The sequence below is a fragment of the Oncorhynchus kisutch genome, linkage group LG3, assembly GCF_002021735.2.
Source record: "Oncorhynchus kisutch isolate 150728-3 linkage group LG3, Okis_V2, whole genome shotgun sequence".
Taxonomy (NCBI): Eukaryota; Metazoa; Chordata; class Actinopteri; order Salmoniformes; family Salmonidae; genus Oncorhynchus; species Oncorhynchus kisutch.
In genome coordinates, this window is record NC_034176.2 from 71,295,197 (window position 1) to 71,316,413 (window position 21,217).

At 44.6% G+C, this 21,217-nt stretch overlaps 1 protein-coding gene across 8 annotated transcripts in view; it reads left to right on the forward strand.

Moving 5' to 3' along the window:
• Positions 1-21,217, forward strand: part of LOC109874848 (pleckstrin homology domain-containing family A member 7) — a 149,652-nt gene that overhangs the window by 58,791 nt on the left and 69,644 nt on the right. For all 8 annotated transcript variants that reach the window (XM_031813384.1, XM_031813390.1, XM_031813446.1 and 5 more), the window contains exon 4: positions 16,021-16,104. In XM_031813384.1, coding sequence (XP_031669244.1) covers positions 16,021-16,104 — 84 coding nt within the window. The remainder of the gene's footprint in view (positions 1-16,020; positions 16,105-21,217) is intronic.

Below are 21,217 nucleotides of genomic sequence, written 5' to 3' on the forward strand. Positions count from 1 at the left end.
AAAATCAACCACTGAGGAGCAGTGAGGTTTCCATGTTAGGAGAACTCCATGTCAATGTCCCCTCCCACCTTCCCCTACCCCTAGCTCCAAGGCTGCCACTCAGAGGAAAGACAAGGTACTCGGATGACAATACAAGTGCCAAATATGTGGGTCAGGATGAAGTGATTAATATTAACAAAAGTGTGAATCTGACCTAACTGTGAGTAACTGAGATTGTGTACAGGTTAGAAGGTGTGAATGCTGAGGACTTGCCAGGACAGAAGAGAGAGAGAGAGAGCTGTTAGGAGAGAGGAAGAAGGAGGATGTGATAAATGTTCCAAGATATTCCTTCTGAGCAGAGAGAGGGAGAGAGACCTTCTCCCCCCTTGCCACCACCTTGAGGATCACCACCACCAGCCAGTCTAACTAGGAGGAAGTAGATCTTCCACTGGGACACGCCAGGTGAGACTGCTCTGCTGAGAGAATAATAGGACAGATCCAGTAGAAGATAAAAGAACAGACATCTGATCGGAGGTTACACAAGGAAATGTGATTAATAACATTTCACTTTTGGTTAAGGAGGAGAGAGAGAGAATGTGTGGCAAGCAAAGTAGTGGGAGGTGAGCAAGAGAGAGTGGACTGTGTGGACTGTGGAGTTGGACTGTGTGGACTGTGGAGTGGACTGTGGAGTTGGACTGTGTGGACTGTGGAGTTGGACTGTGTGGACTGTGTGGACTGTGGAGTGGACTGTGTGGACTGTGAAGTTGACTGTGTGGACTGTGGAGTTGACTGTGTGGACTGTGGAGTTGTACTGTGTGGACTGTGGAGTTGTACTGTGTGGACTGTGGAGTTGACTGTGTGGACTGTGGAGTTGACTGTGTGGACTGTGGAGTTGACTGTGTGGACTGTGGAGTTGTACTGTGTGGACTGTGGAGTTGTACTGTGTGGACTGTGGAGTGGACTGTGGAGTTGTAAGAAAATAGTGTGTTCCTGGTATTTGACAGAGGATCTGGTGTGTGTGCAGCATGGCAACACGGCGCTAGGTGGTGTGTGAGGGTGAGGTGAAAAGCCCCCTGGGCCATGCCCATGCCTCTCTGTGCCACGCTGCCGACAGCATGGGTTTAGCCCCTCTATTGGAGAAGGGATTACCCTGAGCCTGTTGTTTTGCTGTGAAATTTGATACGGCGTGCCATGCCGGGCTGAACCTTGGACTCCAAAGTTGAGCGTTTGTTCAGCACAGCAGGGGGGGGGGGGTGGATTGGAGCTAAGTCAACCCTGTGTGTAACTGTGTCTCAGTTGACAAAATACTCTGAAGTAAAATGTATTGAGGAGAGAAAAAGCTCTGGACTGAAATTACAGCCTGGGGTTGTACTCTATTCAGCTCGCTCTCAAATCAAATCAAATTTTATTGGTCACATGCTTGGTAAACGACAGGTGTAGACTAACAGTGAAATGCTTACTTACTGGCCCTCCTCAACAATGCAGAGACAAAATAATAGAGACAAATAGAAAGTGAATAGAAAAGGATAATAACATGAGGAATAAAGACACAATGAGCAATGATAACATGGCTATATACATGGGGTGCCAGTACAGAGTCCATGATAACATGGCTATATACATGGGGTGCCAGTACAGAGTCCATGATAACATGGCTATATACATGGGGTGCCAGTACAGAGTCCATGATAACATGGCTATATACATGGGGTGCCAGTACAGAGTCCATGATAACATGGCTATATACATGGGGTGCCAGTACCGAGTCCATGATAACATGGCTATATACATGGGGTGCCAGTACAGAGTCCATGATAACATGGCTATATACATGGGGTGCCAGTACAGAGTCCATGATAACATGGCTATATACATGGGGTGCCAGTACAGAGTCCATGATAACATGGCTATATACATGGGGTGCCAGTACCGAGTCCATGATAACATGGCTATATACATGGGGTGCCAGTACCGAGTCCATGATAACATGGCTATATACATGGGGTGCCAGTACAGAGTCCATGATAACATGGCTATATACATGGGGTGCCAGTACCGAGTCCATGATAACATGGCTATATACATGGGGTGCCAGTACAGAGTCCATGATAACATGGCTATATACATGGGGTGCCAGTACAGAGTCCATGATAACATGGCTATATACATGGGGTGCCAGTACAGAGTCCATGATAACATGGCTATATACATGGGGTGCCAGTACAGAGTCCATGATAACATGGCTATATACATGGGGTGCCAGTACAGAGTCCATGATAACATGGCTATATACATGGGGTGCCAGTACAGAGTCCATGATAACATGGCTATATACATGGGGTGCCAGTACAGAGTCCATGATAACATGGCTATATACATGGGGTGCCAGTACAGAGTCCATGATAACATGGCTATATACATGGGGTGCCAGTACCGAGTCCATGATAACATGGCTATATACATGGGGTGCCAGTACAGAGTCCATGATAACATGGCTATATACATGGGGTGCCAGTACCGAGTCCATGATAACATGGCTATATACATGGGGTGCCAGTACCGAGTCCATGATAACATGGCTATATACATGGGGTGCCAGTACAGAGTCCATAATAACATGGCTATATACATGGGGTGCCAGTACCGAGTCCATGATAACATGGCTATATACATGGGGTGCCAGTACCGAGTCCATGATAACATGGCTATATACATGGGGTGCCAGTACAGAGTCCATGATAACATGGCTATATACATGGGGTGCCAGTACCGAGTCCATGATAACATGGCTATATACATGGGGTGCCAGTACCGAGTCCATGATAACATGGCTATATACATGGGGTGCCAGTACCGAGTCCATGATAACATGGCTATATACATGGGGTGCCAGTACCGAGTCCATGATAACATGGCTATATACATGGGGTGCCAGTACAGAGTCCATGATAACATGGCTATATACATGGGGTGCCAGTACAGAGTCCATGATAACATGGCTATATACATGGGGTGCCAGTACAGAGTCCATGATAACATGGCTATATACATGGGGTGCCAGTACAGAGTCCATGATAACATGGCTATATACATGGGGTGCCAGTACCGAGTCCATGATAACATGGCTATATACATGGGGTGCCAGTACCGAGTCCATGATAACATGGCTATATACATGGGGTGCCAGTACAGAGTCCATGATAACATGGCTATATACATGGGGTGCCAGTACAGAGTCCATGATAACATGGCTATATACATGGGGTGCCAGTACCGAGTCCATGATAACATGGCTATATACATGGGGTGCCAGTACCGAGTCCATGATAACATGGCCTTGGTTTCTCAAATGATTGCCTCGCCTGGTTCACCAACTACTTCTCTGATAGAGTTCAGTGTGTCAAGTCGGAGGGTCTGCTGTCCGGACCTCTGGCAGTCTCTATGGGGGTGCCACAGGGTTCAATTCTTGGACCGACTCTCTTCTCTGTATACATCAATGAGGTCGCTCTTGCTGCTGGTGAGTCCCTGATCCACCTCTACGCAGACGACACCATTCTGTATACTTCCGGCCCTTCTTTGGACACTGTGTTAACAACCCTCCAGGCAAGCTTCAATGCCATACAACTCTCCTTCCGTGGCCTCCAATTGCTCTTAAATACAAGTAAAACTAAATGCATGCTCTTCAACCGATCGCTACCTGCACCTACCCGCCTGTCCAACATCACTACTCTGGACGGCTCTGACTTAGAATACGTGGACAACTACAAATACTTAGGTGTCTGGTTAGACTGTAAACTCTCCTTCCAGACCCATATCAAACATCTCCAATCCAAAGTTAAATCTAGAATTGGCTTCCTATTTCGCAACAAAGCATCCTTCACTCATGCTGCCAAACACACCCTTGTAAAACTGACCATCCTACCAATCCTCGACTTTGGCGATGTCATTTACAAAATAGCCTCCAATACCCTACTCAACAAATTGGATGCAGTCTATCACAGTGCAATCCGTTTTATCACCAAAGCCCCATATACTACCCACCATTGCGACCTGTACGCTCTCGTTGGCTGGCCCTCGCTTCATACTCGTCGCCAAACCCACTGGCTCCATGTCATCTACAAGACCCTGCTAGGTAAAGTCCCCCCTTATCTCAGCTCGCTGGTCACCATAGCATCTCCCACCTGTAGCACACGCTCCAGCAGGTATATCTCTCTAGTCACCCCCAAGACCAATTCTTTCTTTGGCCGCCTCTCCTTCCAGTTCTCTGCTGCCAATGACTGGAACGAACTACAAAAATCTCTGAAACTGGAAACACCTATCTCCCTCACTAGCTTTAAGCACCAACTGTCAGAGCAGCTCACAGATTACTGCACCTGTACATAGCCCACCTATAATTTAGCCCAAACAACTACCTCTTTCCCAACTGTATTTAATTTTTATTTATTTATTTATTTTGCTCCTTTGCACCCCATTATTTTTTTATTTCTACTTTGCACATTCTTCCATTGCAAAACTACCATTCCAGTATTTTACTTGCTATATTGTATTTACTTTGCCATCATGGCCTTTTTTTGCCTTTACCTCCCTTCTCACCTCATTTGCTCACATTGTATATAGACTTGTTTATACTGCATTATTGACTGTATGTTTGTTTTTACTCCATGTGTAACTCTGTGTCGTTTTATCTGTCGAACTGCTTTGCTTTATCTTGGCCAGGTCGCAATTGTAAATGAGAACTTGTTCTCAACTTGCCTACCTGGTTAAATAAAGGTAAAATAAAATAAAATAAATAAATAAATAAATGGGGTGCCAGTACAGAGTCCATGATAACATGGCTATATACATGGGGTGCCAGTACAGAGTCCATGATAACATGGCTATATACATGGGGTGCCAGTACAGAGTCCATGATAACATGGCTATATACATGGGGTGCCAGTACAGAGTCCATGATAACATGGCTATATACATGGGGTGCCAGTACAGAGTCCATGATAACATGGCTATATACATGGGGTGCCAGTACAGAGTCCATGATAACATGGCTATATACATGGGGTGCCAGTACCGAGTCCATGATAACATGGCTATATACATGGGGTGCCAGTACAGAGTCCATGATAACATGGCTATATACATGGGGTGCCAGTACAGAGTCCATGATAACATGGCTATATACATGGGGTGCCAGTACAGAGTCCATGATAACATGGCTATATACATGGGGTGCCAGTACAGAGTCCATGATAACATGGCTATATACATGGGGTGCCAGTACAGAGTCCATGATAACATGGCTATATACATGGGGTGCCAGTACAGAGTCCATGATAACATGGCTATATACATGGGGTGCCAGTACAGAGTCCATGATAACATGGCTATATACATGGGGTGCCAGTACAGAGTCCATGATAACATGGCTATATACATGGGGTGCCAGTACAGAGTCCATGATAACATGGCTATATACATGGGGTGCCAGTACAGAGTCCATGATAACATGGCTATATACATGGGGTGCCAGTACAGAGTCCATGATAACATGGCTATATACATGGGGTGCCAGTACAGAGTCCATGATAACATGGCTATATACATGGGGTGCCAGTACAGAGTCCATGATAACATGGCTATATACATGGGGTGCCAGTACCGAGTCCATGATAACATGGCTATATACATGGGGTGCCAGTACCGAGTCCATGATAACATGGCTATATACATGGGGTGCCAGTACCGAGTCCATGATAACATGGCTATATACATGGGGTGCCAGTACCGAGTCCATGATAACATGGCTATATACATGGGGTGCCAGTACCGAGTCCATGATAACATGGCTATATACATGGGGTGCCAGTACAGAGTCCATGATAACATGGCTATATACATGGGGTGCCAGTACAGAGTCCATGATAACATGGCTATATACATGGGGTGCCAGTACAGAGTCCATGATAACATGGCTATATACATGGGGTGCCAGTACCGAGTCCATGATAACATGGCTATATACATGGGGTGCCAGTACAGAGTCCATGTGCAGGGGTACGAGGAAAGGGAGGTAGATACATATAGGTAGGGGTAAAGTGACTTGGCAACAGGATAGATAATAGACAGTAGCAGCAGTGGACTGTATGTGATGAGTGTGGAAGTGTGTGTGTGTGTGTGTGGCGAATGTGTGCCTGTGTGTATGTGTTTGTGTATGTATGTGTTGGAGTGTCAGTGTAAGTATGTGTGAGTGTTTTTGTAGAGTCCAGTGTGTGTGCATAGATCTAGAGTTAGTGCAAAAAGGGTCAATGCACATACTCTGGGTAGCTATTTGGTGAACTATTTAGCAGCCTTGTGGCTTGGGGTAGAAGCTGTTCAGGTCCCAGACTTAGCGCTCCGGTACCGTTTGCCATGCGGTAGCAGAGAGAACATTGGGTGGCTGGAGTGTTTGACAATTGTTAGGACTTCCTCTGACACCGCCTCTTATAGAGGTCCTGGATTGCAGGGAGATCGACCCCAGTGATGTACCGGGCCATGCGCACTACCCTCTGTAACGCCTTGTGGTCAGATGCCGAGCAGTTGCCATACTAAGCAGTGATGCAGCCAGTCAAGATGCTCTCAATGGTGCAGCTGTGTAACTTTTTGAGGATCTGAGGGCCCATGCAAAATCTTTTCAGCCTCCTGAGGGGGAAGAGGTGTGATTGGGAAGAGTCTCTGTATAGTGTGTTTTACTGTAGCTCAAACAGTGTTTGTGTGTTGCAGAATATGTCCAATCAACTGAAATTCTTTGCACCTTTCTCGCTCAACATAAAATAGAACGTTTCAAACGCTTTTCTGAGAAAATCAATATTTTTTTATTTAATCAGCTCTGTGGAAAATACTACCATTCTTTTAAGCAGTGTCTAAACTAATACTCCTCCATCCTCGATCCTGTAGCTGCGCCTGAAAGGTTTTACATGGAAGTTAGACCTTAGTGCAAACAAAGCTCTGGTAGACCTGCTATTAGACCTGTCAGCCACACTAGCTGCTCCCTATCAGGACCACATGGAAACATAAACTACACTTAAGTGTTTTGGTTCCAACTGACATGCGACTGACATGCTGTTGAATATAAATACTTCCTATGAGCTGAATGTTTAGCATTTCCTATAATATTGAAACATCAATCTTGTAAAGCCAGCTAGAGACACCTAGACATTTTCGATGTTTTTAAGTATAGTTCCACATTGTCAACATGACCGTTAGCCTATTTCTTCAAATATCCCTGGTTTATACCTCTGGACAATTTCAACAGTGTGATATTATTGTGCTATATCATTATACTATGATTATACTGTTAATGATATTAACAATATAATCATCTTCATAAAGACATGGTGTAATTATACATTCGGTGTAAAAATGCACAATAATGTTGATGTTAACATGTAACCTGTGATTTAACCACAGGTTACAGTGAGGATGTTAGGAAAGGTCTTAACTCTGAGTGGTACCCAGGCTGATAAGGCCTGAGCCATGCTGATAAGGCCTGAGCCATGCAGATAAGGCCTGAGCCATGCTGATAAGGCCTGAGCCATGAGTCTGCTGCATGGGGAGAAAGAGTTATGGAGGAGGAAGCACACGGAGACATGTAATCACATCACAGCCATGATTACTACTGGCTAATGAGCACGTGACCTAGCCTGCTCCTCGCAGCAGGTGGGGTCTGTCAATGTGTAGAAGGTCATTGTGTGGAGTGTGTGTGTGTGTGTGTGTATGTGTGTGGGGGGGGGGGGATTCTTAGTGTGTGTGTGTGTGTGTGGGGGGGGGGGGGGGGGTCTCAGTGTGTGTGGGGTGTGTGTCTCTGTGACCCTGATAATGGAAGTGTTTAATGTTTTTATAACCCCTGACCTTTTCCTGTCAATCCTAAAGGTAAATGGAATTCTGTGCAAGGGATTAGTTTTGATCTCAATGGAGTTTGGCTGTGATGCTGTTTGTTTGGTTCTGTCTTTGAAAACAATGCATGATTTGGAAAGGCATTGGGATGACCATTTCACCTCCATTTCCTCCCTTGTGATAAACCTTGTTATAAAAGGTTTGTCTATTTTTTTATTTATTTAACCTTTATTTAACTAGGCAAGTCCGTTAAGAACAAATTCTTATTTACAATGACGGCCTAGGAACAGTGGGTTAACTGCCTTGTTCAGGGGCAGAACAACATATTTTTTACCTTGTCAGCTCAGGGATTCAAATTAGCAACCTTTCGGTTACTGGCTCAAAGCCTATTTGCAGAGTAGCCCTGACAGTACGATGGAAATGTTTCATGCAGCACTATTCATCCCGGGTGCTACACCAATACTCCAAGAGGTAGAGGTAGATGGAGTGGGGCCCTAGTCAGACTCAGGTGGCATGCATACCATCCACCGCTTCCTAGTATATTACTCGCTAACGTTCAGGCCCTGTTCAATGTTGGTCTGACCAATTGGAATCTATGCTTCAAGATGGTTTTGATCACTGGGAAATGGGAAATGTTCTAGGTCGCCTCTGAAAATAGTATTGACATATACATTGACTCAGTGTCAGGGCTAATGAGGAAGTGCATAGAGGATGTTGTTCCCAATGTGACGATTACAACTTATCCAAACCAAAAAACGTGGATAGATGGCAGCATTCACACAAAACTGAAAGCACAAACCACTGCATTTAACCATTGCAAGGTGACTGGGAACATGGACGTGTACAAACAGGCAGGAGTGTAAAAAGTACCCCATTGTCATACTTAATAGAAAATGACTCAAGTGAAAGTCACCCAATAAAATACTACTTGAGTAAAAGTATAAAAGTATTTGGTTTTAAATATACTTAAGTATCAAAAGTAAATGTAATTGCAAAAATATACTTAAGTATCAAAAGTAAAAGTATAAATCTATCACTTTTCAGGGAAGACCCAGATGCATCTTGACAGTGTCAAGTAACAAAAGTTTATTACTAGAACATGGGGCAGGCAGTCTCGGGGTCAGGGCAGGCAGAGGTCAATAATCCAGTGTGGTGTGACAAGGTACAGAATGGCAGGCAGGCTCAGGGTCAGGGCAAGGAGAATGGTCGAAACCGGGAAACCTGGAACTAGAAACAGACAGGAGCAAGAGGAAAACGCTGGTAGGCTTGACGAACAAAAGGAACTGGTGACAGACAAACAGAGAACCCAGGTACAAATACACTGTGGATAATAGGGAAGATGGGCGACACCTAGGTGGGGGGGTGGGGGGGTGGGGGGTGGAGGCAAGCACAAAGACAGGTGAAACAGATCAGGGTGTGACAAAATCATTTCAAATTACTTCTATTAGGCGATCCAAACAATTGTATTATTTTTTTACATATTTACCTGATTTATTTGATATTAATGGTTAGCAATTCATATTTAACTAATAGTAAGACATTTCTGTCCTACTAGTTAGTGTCTGTGTTTTTATGTTCACCAAATATGGCTTGAGCTGACAAATGAGTTAAAGACTGCATTACATAGACAATAATGTTTTACTAGGGATAGTTTAGGAGTAGAACAATCCCTCATTGTCTCAAAATCAACCTTGCATCGGGGAAACTAAACCAGGGTGGGGTTAAGACAACAACCCCGTGCAGATAATGACCGGATGAACCCAGAGTGGCTTAAGGTGCCCCAATCTACATGGGATGGGTGGAATCAATCATGACTAAGCATTTTTAGTGTCAGCTAAATATAGTACTCTGCATTTGTGTAAAGATTAGGTTTCTCGATCCAACACTCAAGGGTGTGGGGTCGACTAGCCTCATTACTAATTAATTGATATTGAATAAAGATGATTGTTTGAAGAAATTACAAAGTCTCTCTCACTTGATTAGAATATTCCACAACAGTCCGCCAGATCAGATGCAGTACGGATGACCAGGGATGTTCTCTTGAAAAAAAGTGTGTGAATTGGACCATTTTCCTGTTCTGTTAAGCATTCAAAATGCTTTTGGGTGTCTGGGAAAATGTATGGGGTAAAAAGTACATTATATTTTTTGGGAATGTGGTGAAGTTAAAGTAGTCAAAAATATAAATAAAAAGTAAAGTACAGATATCCCCAAAAAACGACTTAAGTAGTACTTTAAAGTATTTTTACTTGAGTACTTTACACCACTGCAACAGGCCAGCTATGACCTCCGTAAAGGCAATCAAAGAGGCAAAACGACAGTACAGGGACAAATTGGAGTCGCAATTTAATGACTCAAACACCAGACGTATATGACAGGGACTCCAGACAGTGGCACATCAGTGACAACCTGAAATGGTCCCTTCACACAGACAGTGTGGTGAAGACTGCGCAACAGCGCTTCTTTAAACTCTGGAGGCTGAAGAAGTTTGGGTTTGCCCCTAAGACCCTCACAAACTTCTACATATGCACCATTGAGAGCATCCTGTCAAGCTGTATCACCTCCTGGTATGGCAATTGCACTATCCGCAACTCCAGGGCTCTCCAGAGGGTGGTGCAGTTAGCCCAACGCATCACAGGGGCACTTTGCCTGCCCTCCAGGACAAGAAGATCATAAAGGACTTTAGCCACCCGAGCCACGGCCTGTTCACCCCGCTACCATCTAGAAGGGGGAGACGGTACAGTTGCATCAAAGCTGGAACCGAGAGACTGAGAAACAGAGGATGAGTATTTCTGTCTGTGATAAAGCCCTTTTGTGGGGGAAAAAACAATTCTCATTGACTGGGCCTGGCTCCTCAGTGGGTGGGCCTATGCCCTCCCAGGCCCACCCATGGCTGCGCCCCTGCCCAGTCATGTGAAATCCATAGATTAGGACCTAATGAATTTATTTCAATTGATTGATTTCCTTATTTGAACTGTAACTCAGCAAAATCTTTGAAATTGTTGCGTTTATATTATTTTTAGTATACGTAGAGTATACAACACTAGTAACTTTAATAATGTTTACATACTGTTTCATCCATGTTATATGTATATAATGTAATAAAACATTTTACTCTTTGTTAGTAAGCACCTCTACAAACATTTTGGGGTGTGCGTCAGCTCATGCGTTTTACTGAAGTGTGTCTGCAACCAGAGTACTACACTATGTGGCAAAACAAACAGGGCCACTGTGCTGCCTGAACTGTTTGTTCACTAAGTAGGAATGCAGTGAATTCCATGACAAGTAGTTCAGAAGTAATGTGGCTGAAACAAACGGTCCAAAGAATGCAGGTTCCTAATTAACAGTGGAGGGTAGGGTACTACTGCATGGGCCTGGTGTAGTTCGACACACTACATGCTGTTACTGGAACACAGGCCAGGACCAAACAGAGTAGAGAGCTGTGTTGTGTTTGTGTGTATGTTGTTCTGTGTTTGTGTGGGTTGTAATGTGTTTTTTTTGTGTGTTGATTTGTGTGTGTTTTTGTGCTTGTGTGTGCAGAAATGGCTCTGATGCTCAACCGCAGCTTCCTGTGAACTTTTTAAAAATGTCAACCCATAAATCTCTCAAAACAACCAGATTTATTTCCTTTACTTTGCTGCATGACACCGCAGTAATACTAACAGGGTTGGTATAACACTATGCGTCAGCTGGTAAAGGCTGTAGTTGTCCTTCAGGAGGCGTTTGCTATATGCTGCTGACACCAGTCTGTTTACTCACGCTATTACCATGCACACTGTAAACATTAGGATGCCTATTGCAAGTGTGATGCTGCCGCTGCAGACTGCCTCTCAGGCTGGTGCAGTCCACAGGAGGCTGCCTCTCAGGCTGGTACATTCCACAGGGGGCTGCCTCTCAGGCTGGTGCAGTCCACAGGAGGCTTCCTCTCAGGCTGGTACATTCCACAGGGGGCTGCCTCTCAGGCTGGTGCAGTCCACAGGAGGCTGCCTCTCAGGCTGGTACATTCCACAGGGGGCTGCCTCTCAGGCTGGTGCAGTCCACAGGAGGCTGCCTCTCAGGCTGGTGCAGTCCACAGGAGGCTGCCTCTCAGGCTGGTGCAGTCCACAGGAGGCTGCCTCTCAGGCTGGTGCAGTCCACAGGAGGCTGCCTCTCAGGCTGGTGCAGTCCACAGGAGGCTGCCTCTCAGGCTGGTACATTCCACAGGGGGCTGCCTCTCAGGCTGGTGCAGTCCACAGGAGGCTGCCTCTCAGGCTGGTGCAGTCCACAGGAGGCTGCCTCTCAGGCTGGTACATTCCACAGGGGGCTGCCTCTCAGGCTGGTGCAGTCCACAGGAGGCTGCCTCTCAGGCTGGTGCAGTCCACAGGAGGCTGCCTCTCAGGCTGGTACATTCCACAGGGGGCTGCCTCTCAGGCTGGTACAGTCCACAGGAGGCTGCCTCTCAGGCTGATGCACTCCACAGGAGGCTGCCTCTCAGGCTGGCGCAGTTCACAGGAGGCTGCCTCTCAGGCTGGCGCAGTTCACAGGAGGCTGCCTCTCAGGCTGGTACAGTCCACATGAGGCTGCCTCTCAGGCTGGTACAGTCCACAGGAGGCTGCCTCTCAGGCTGGTACAGTCCACAGGAGGCTGCCTCTCAGGCTGGCACAGTCCACAGGAGGCTGCCTCTCAGGCTGGCACAGTCCACAGGAGGCTGCCTCTCAGACTGGTACAGTCCACAGGAGGCTGCCTCTCATGCTAATACAGTCCACAGGAGGCTGCCTCTCATGCTAATACAGTCCACAGGAGGCTGCCTCTCATGCTAATACAGTCCAGTCCAGAGCATGCTGCCTCTCAGGCTGGCACAGTCCATTACAGTCCAGAGCAGACTGCCACAGTCCACAGGAGGCTGCCTCTCATGCTAATACAGTCCAGTCCAGAGCAGGCTGCCTCTCATGCTAATACAGTCCAGTCCAGAGCAGACTGCCACAGTCCACAGGAGGCTGCCTCTCATGCTAGTACAGTCCAGTCCAGAGCAGGCTGCCTCTCATGCTAATACAGTCCAGTCCAGAGCAGAATGCCACAGTCCACAGGAGGCTGCCTCTCATGCTAATACAGTCCAGTCCAGAGCAGGCTGCCTCTCAAGCTAGTACAGTTCACAGCAGGCTGCCTTTCAGTCTTGTTCAGTCCAGTCTACAGCAGCCGGAGAGGGATGGCTCAGCTCTGCTCTGGGAGGACCTTAGCACTTCATATCTGTCCAGTGGCCCCTCAGACAAATGGGCCTGTCTTCTCAGTGGCCACGCTTGAGTAAAGAGCCCAGAGAGGGCTGTGGTACTGTGGTGCTGAACACCATGATGAGATGGAGGAACACAGGACATACCGCTCACCAATATTTCTGCTCTATATTTTAAATGTTTTATTTAATTTAACTAGGCAAGTTAATTAAGCATGCATTCTTATTTACAGTGACGGCCTAGGAACAGTGGGATAACTGCCTTGTTCAGAGGCAGAACAACAGATGTTTACCTTGTCAGCTCGGGGATTCGATCAACCTTTCAGTTACTGGCCCAACGCTCTAACCACTAGGCTACCTGCCGCCCCTATTGAGTCAAGGTTAACAGATGTTTTTCCATAGATACACAATGAATCACTACAGTTGTGTGTATATATAGAACTACATTTATGGAATGCATATTCTAATGTGATTATAGATTGTATGAGGATGTTGTGTTCACAATGTTGTTATTGAAAATGGGTTGGAAGAGAGCAGAGAGTACAGTCAGCTGTTGTCTATTACCTCAAATCTTGGCAAGTTTCAATTGCCAGTGTTTACATAAATAATTACAGTAGGGTGAACAATCGTTCACAGTACTTTGATATTTCCCCTCCCCCAAAAGCATCACAATAACGTAACTTTGCGAGAGAGATTGAAACAGTCTCAAAGCAAAAATGTCCTCATGTAACAGCCTATTCAACTCCAACATGCTCTGATTTTACACGGAATGCAAGTGTAAGGAAGCATGAAATATTTCATTAGAGGTAAAGGGTGATTCATCTCATAATTCAGTTAAGACATCAGCAGTCATCTGGATTGAATGCCATATGCGACTTCTACTTATTTCTGCTAGACTGATTGGACAATAAATTGGCCCACATCATTGCCCTGGTTGTGTTGTCATTCTTATTGTGATGACTGTTTCCATAGTGACTGGATTGGTGTAGTATTTCTCATTGGCTGTTGAATATGACAGTGTAGTGTGAGAACTGGAATCCTAGGGTGTGTTATTATGGTCTATCTGGAGGACAGCACAGCTCTCCTAACGACCAGGTCAGTCTGCGTCAGAAGTCCTCATAGTGATTAACGACCAGGTCAGTCTGACCCAGAAGACCTCAGAGTGATTAACGACCAGGTCAGTCTGACCCAGAAGACCTCAGAGTGATTAACGACCAGGTCAGTCTGGATCAGAAGTCCTCATAGTGATTAACGACCAGGTCAGTCTGGCCCAGAATTCCTCAGAGTGATTAACGACCAGGTCAGTCTGACCCAGAAGACCTCAGAGTGATTAACGACCAGGTCAGTCTGACCCAGAAGACCTCAGAGTGATTAACGACCAGGTCAGTCTGGATCAGAAGTCCTCATAGTGATTAACGACCAGGTCAGTCTGGCCCAGAATTCCTCAGAGTGATTAACGACCAGGTCAGTCTGACCCAGAAGACCTCATAGTGATTAACGACCAGGTCAGTCTGGCCCAGAATTCCTCAGAGTGATTAACGACCAGGTCAGTCTGGATCAGAAGTCCTCATAGTGATTAACGACCAGGTCAGTCTGGGTCAGAAGTCCTCATAGTGATTAAAGACCAGGTCAGTCTGGGGCAGAAGTCCTCATAGTGATTAACGACCAGGTCAGTCTGGGTCAGAAGTCCTCATAGTGATTAACGACCAGGTCAGTCTGGGTCAGAAGTCCTCATAGTGATTAACGACCAGGTCAGTCTGGGTCAGAAGTCCTCATAGTGATTAACGACCAGGTCAGTCTGGGTCAGAAGTCCTCATAGTGATTAACGACCAGGTCAGTCTGGGTCAGAAGTCCTCATAGTGATTAACGACCAGGTCAGTCTGGATCAGAAGTCCTCATAGTGATTAACGACCAGGTCAGTCTGGGTCAGAAGTCCTCATAGTGATTAAAGACCAGGTCAGTCTGGATCAGAAGTCCTCATAGTGATTAAAGACCAGGTCAGTCTGGATCAGAAGTCCTCATAGTGATTAAAGACCAGGTCAGTCTGGATCAGAAGTCCTCATAGTGATTAAAGACCAGGTCAGTCTGGATCAGAAGTCCTCGTAGGGATTAACGACCAGGTCAGTCTGGGTCAGAAGTCCTCGTAGTGATTAAAGACCAGGTCAGTCTGGGTCAGAAGTCCTCGTAGTGATTAACGACCAGGTCAGTCTGGGTCAGAAGTCCTCGTAGGGATTAACGACCAGGTCAGTCTGGATCAGAAGTCCTCATAGTGATTAAAGACCAGGTCAGTCTGGGTCAGAAGTTTCTACCTGTGCATGTTCTGTACCTGGATAACCCTGTGGAAACGTATGGAATCCTGTCTGCTCCACTGCTCCTAAAGCTAATGTTGAATGAAGCAGAGACCTGTTCATAGAATGAGTCTCTCTTCCTGTCCGATGGGCACATCTGCTACGCAACTGCCATCCAAAGTGTGTAAAAGTAAATAATTGATGCGGACGGTTTAGAGCAAATCACATCATTGTGTTATTTTTCATTCTTTCCACCACCAGCGCTGTCCCCTGTCCATCTCTTCTTTTATCCAACGATACAGGGTAGCTTTAATGCCCTAGTTAAAGCGATGAATGACCCCATGTAATTGAAATCAATAAAGCCTGGCGAGCTGGTAGGGGAGAGTGCTGAGACTTACACATTGTGTGAAATAATATGAGCCCCTGCCTTGGCCAGTCTTCAGCACTACCGCACATTCTACACTTTGCTGTGAAAGTCATTGGAAGTCTAGAAACTTGGTGTATTCCTGTAGAATGCCCAACAAGCAGCCAGTGACCAATACATCAGTGCACAAAATAGTGGAGCGATCAGGCAGAAATATGATTCATGACGGAATACTAATTGTATTTTCTCCTTCGCTGTTGTTTTCAATCCTTCCCTCTCTTCCCTCCCTGTTCTCTCTCTCTCTCTGACTCTCTCAGCCATAACCAGAAGAGAACATCGTTCCGACACCCTGTGACTGGACAGATATCTCCAGAAAACACTGAATATATGCTCCACGACAAGTGAGTGCACCTCTACTATTTTTACTTGAGGAAGGTTATAATGTGGGCTTCAGTGTAACGTCTGGTTGGTCCAAGGTCATGCTGGGAGGAGATGAGAATAGAGTGTAATTTAACTCGGATTAGAGTGTGAGATTGTCTGCTGCTTGTCCCAGGGATGAGATGAGGAGGAACAGGAACTGACTGCCTGAGGAAAGGCTTTCTATTAACTACTGTCATAGAAATGAACAATAATAATAACAATAATTATAAAACAAATTAGAAGGATGATGGCCATTCTATTTTTTATGGAAATGAAATTCATAACTGCTTGCACTTGTGCAACGGCTGCTCCCAGGCCAATTTTGTGTGTGTATTTTTAAGGTTTTATCTTAATTGAATTTATGGTAATGAACCAACTATGGTTCACATTATGTCTTTGACTGTGGCCATGGCAAGCCTGAAGCTATTCATCTGTCTGAAACATCACAGTTGTTATGCTAATGATGGCTATTATTACCACAGAGTTTTTTTCACCAGAGAACAATATGTAGAGTATATTCTGCTGGTTATAGCAGCAGTCGTGAAGTTGATTGTGTTGAATTGTGTGAGTGGTACGGCCATGGTGGAGGCCCAGGTAGTGTGATGAGGTTGAATAGCATGGGACTTAGTGTTAGCGACACATGCACAGATATGGTTTGACCTGGACGTACTGGGACAAATCTTTAAGTTGTAGCGTTGTAGAGCTTTCTTGTAAGTGTCTCTAAAACATGGCATGACATTCCTGACTCTTTTGTTGCTGAGAATTGTCCTGTTTTGTTGCTGTGAAATGCAGATGAGCTTTGCGATTGACATAAATTCACTGAAAACCCACACAAGGTTTTATTAACAGTATTACACTTTCATGTAGCCAACCTTTGGCCAGTTAATAGCCTAACCACCGATCAAGCAACATTATGGACTAAACATTCAAATCCTGTGGCTGCAGGATGATTTTGTTGTGACAGTGTAGGCCAAATTAAGATCCTACATCTGTACCATGACTTTCATGTTAACGTTTCATGATACATGGCCTTGATGTTATTACACTTTCATTGTGATGTCTTAGAACAATAACAGAACCACAGTTGAGTCAGTTATCTTTCTGTCGTGAATGTGTATGACAGGTGTCAACAACATAATTACGGTGGTGTTATGTAGGCTTTAGGATGCATGGCTCGATGTGTTAGTGTAGCAGAGAGGGTCAAGAGTGGTATCTGATCTCCACTGTCACAGTGTTTGAAAGGTCATTTGTAGGAGTGACATGAAGCTCATTGGGATTCCTCTCTTCTCCACCCCAACCCTCCTGTATCCCTCACATGGTACAGTTGAGCCAGGGATTTGTACACCATCAGGGGGTTTAAAAGTTAAAGTGCATATTCCCTGCACTGTAGGGGCCACAGTAACTGAATGATTCTATTACTATCTAATACCAGATCAATGCTCAGTAGACCAGCCATGCTTAGAATAGCTCAAGCCCTTCCCACAATGGAATATGTGACGAATGAAATGTTTTTAAATAGCATGATTAATGTCCTCTGTAAATTGTCATAGTTTACTGTTGATTCATTTCACATTATCATCAGTCCTTAAAATGCTGTCATCATCATAACCCTCCACTCCAAGTCAACCATACTGTAGACTTCTTCCCAGTACAGTGAAATCATGCAGCTATGACATTAATCATAGATTTGAAAATGCTTGGAGCATTAAGGGAATATCACAGAGGCCCATCAAGCCCATCTCTCACAAGTAGGAGACAAGCCCAATGCTCTTGGCACGGCCTGATTGATACCCCTCATTAGAGACAGCCGGGGCTACTTTCACTGTCCACACACACACACACACACACACACACACACACACACACACACACACACACACACACACACACACACACACACACACACACACACACACACACGTCGTCACAGAAAAACACTGGGGGAGGTTATTATCCCACAGAGTTCACTGCCACCAAAGTGGCACACCCTTGACCTCTCACCCCATACCACCTGTTCAGTGGTACATCCCTGCCCCACACTGTATGCTGATGGACTACCACTCTACCAAAGCCAGTGAATAGGGGGTATATGGTAGGCTATAGAGTTTCTATCTCACAGCCAGTCTCTATTAGGAGAAATATCACCCTCTTGGCATTCCTCTTTTTCCTCTTGTAAAGTGTATTGAATGCCTGTGGTGTGCAGGGGTAGAATAAGCTAAAGTAGCAGGACTTATGAAGCCCCTTGACTCTCTGCTGACTGCTATTTATACTACGGCCAACTTGTTTTACTTCTCTCTATCCCTTCCTCCCAGTCATACTTTAGTTGTGGAAATAGAGCATCGTAACAGCTGGGGTACTGATGCACCCAGGGAGAAGCGTGTGTGTTATGCAGTGAGGATGCCTTCGCTCTGGCCTGCATAGCCAAAACAGACAGCCAGGGCAGATTGTTGCAGTTGGTTGCTGTGGTAGCCAGGGTGTGGATGTCACCCATGCTGAGACCCAGACATGGATGGCGAAGTAGGTTCCCTCCAGTATTCCCTCTGGGGTGTAGGATGGGTACAGGATGGACCGGCAAGCACACTCAGTGCTGACAGACTCAGTGACAGGATAATAAAATATATACAGTTGGAAGTTTACGTACACTTAGGTTGGAATCATTAAATCGTGTTTTTCAACCACTCCACAAATTTCTTGCTAACAAACTATAGTTTTGGCAAGTCGGTTAGGACATCTACTTTGTGATGACACAAGTAACTTTTCTAATAATTGTTTACAGAGAGATTATTTCACTTATAATTCACTGTATCACAATTCCAGTGGGTCAGAAGTTTACATAGAAGAAGTTGACTGTGCCTTTAAACAGCTTGGAACATTCCCGAAAATGATGTCATGGCTTTAGAAGATTTTGATATGCTAATTGACATAATTTGAGTTAATTGGAGGTGTAAATGTGGATGTATTTCAAGGCCTACCTTCAAACTCAGTGACTTTTTGCTTGATATCCTCTGGTATATCAGAGGAAATGTCCCTGGTCTGATAAAACAAAAAATAACTGTTTGGCTGCAATGACCATCGTTATGTTTGGAGGAAAAAGGGGGAGGCTTGCAAGCCGATGAACACCATCCCATCCATGAAGCACGGGGGTGGCAGCATCATGTTGTGGGGGTGCTTTGCTGCAGGAGGGACTGGTGCACTTCACAAAATAGATGGCATCATGAAAAAGGACAATTATGTGGATATATTGAAGCAACATCTCAAGACATCAGTCGGGAAGTTAAAGCTTGGTCGCAAATGGGTCTTCCAAATAGACAATGACCCCAAGCATACTTCCAAAGTTGTGGCAAAATGGCTTAAGGACAACAAAGTCAAGGTATTGGAGTGGCCATCACAAAGCCCTGATCTCAATCCTATAGAAAATTTGTGGGCAGAACTGAAAAAGTATGTGCGAGCAAGGAGACCTAAAAACCTGACTCCGTTACACCATCTCTGTCAGGAGGAATGGGGCAAAATTCACCCAACTTACTGTGGGAAGCTTGTGGAAGGCTACCCGAAATGTTTGACCCAAGTTAAACAATTTAAAGGCAATGCTACCAAATAATAATTGAGTGTATGTAAACTTCTGACCAACTGGGAATGTGATGAAAGAAATAAAAGCAAAATTTAATCATTCTCTCTACTATTATTTCTCTACTACTCAACCTACATTTCACATTCTTAAAATAAAGTGGTGACGTAACTGGCCTAAGACACGGAATTTTTATTAGGATTAAATGTCAGGAATTGTGAAAAACCTCATCTGTACATATATTTATACAGTGGGGCAAAAAAGTATTTAGTCAGCCACCAATTGTGCAAGTTCTCCCACTTAAAAAGTTGAGAGAGGCCTGTAATTTTCATCATAGGTACACTTCAACTATGACAGACAAAATGAGAAAAGAAATCCAGAAAATCACATTGTAGGATTTTTTATGATTTATTTGGTGAAATTATGGTGGAAAATAAACTTTTGTTATTGACCAAATACTTATCTCAATACTTTGTTATATACCCTTTGTTGGCAATGACAGAGGTCAAACGTTTTCTGTAAGTCTTCACAAGGTTCTCACACACTGTTGCTGGTATTTTGTCCCATTCCTCCATGCAGATCAGATGTTTTGGGTCTGTTGCTTTAAAAAAAATTACACTCTATTCTCATCTCCTCCCAGCATGACCTTGGACCAACCAGACGTCACCTCGTTATTGTTATTTTATTGTGTTGCTTTTTATTTATTTTATTTGTTAAACTTTTTAACTGCCTGTTTGGGACAGCACTCTTAAGTAAGCATTTCACAATACAGTTTACAGCTGTTATATTCGGAGCATGTGATGAATAACTTTTGATTTGAATATTGCATAGTCATGTTGTGTGACTTATAGGCTAGATACATTCTGGTGCATTCTCTGGGGACTGAACAAGCTGTATCTCTCTCCTGTGAGTTGTGTTGCATAGACGCTTGTGCTTGAAGGATGAAAATATTTATTTGATTGCTCCTCAGTGAATCTCACTTTACTTTTCGCTTTGTGCTTGAAGTTCAAGGAACAATTTATTTGATTTTCTTGTCAGTGAATGACACTTTTCAAACTTTCTTGATGTTGCTGCCTTTCACAGTAAACATTGACTAACTGCATGCTAAACTCAGATAGCTCTTTACCTGATGTGCTGGTTTGTAATGTAAACACTCTGTTATGCCTTCTGTGATGGGATAAATCATAAGGCATTGAAATCCTATTAGAGTAGAGGTGAGTGAAATCCTACTGGACTAGACTAGAGGGGAAATCCTATTGAACTAGACTAGAACTGAAATCCTATTGAACTAGACTAGAGGATACATCCTATTAGACTAGACTAGATGTGAAACCCTATTAGACTGGAGATTAAATCCTATTAGACTGAAGGTGAAATCCTTTTGGACTTGAGGTGAAATCACATTGGACTTGATGTGAATTCCTATTAGACTAGACTAGACACGAAATCCTATTGGACTAGAGGTGAAATCCTATTGGACTTGAGGTGAAATCCTATTGGACTTGAGGTGAAATCCTATTAGACTAGAA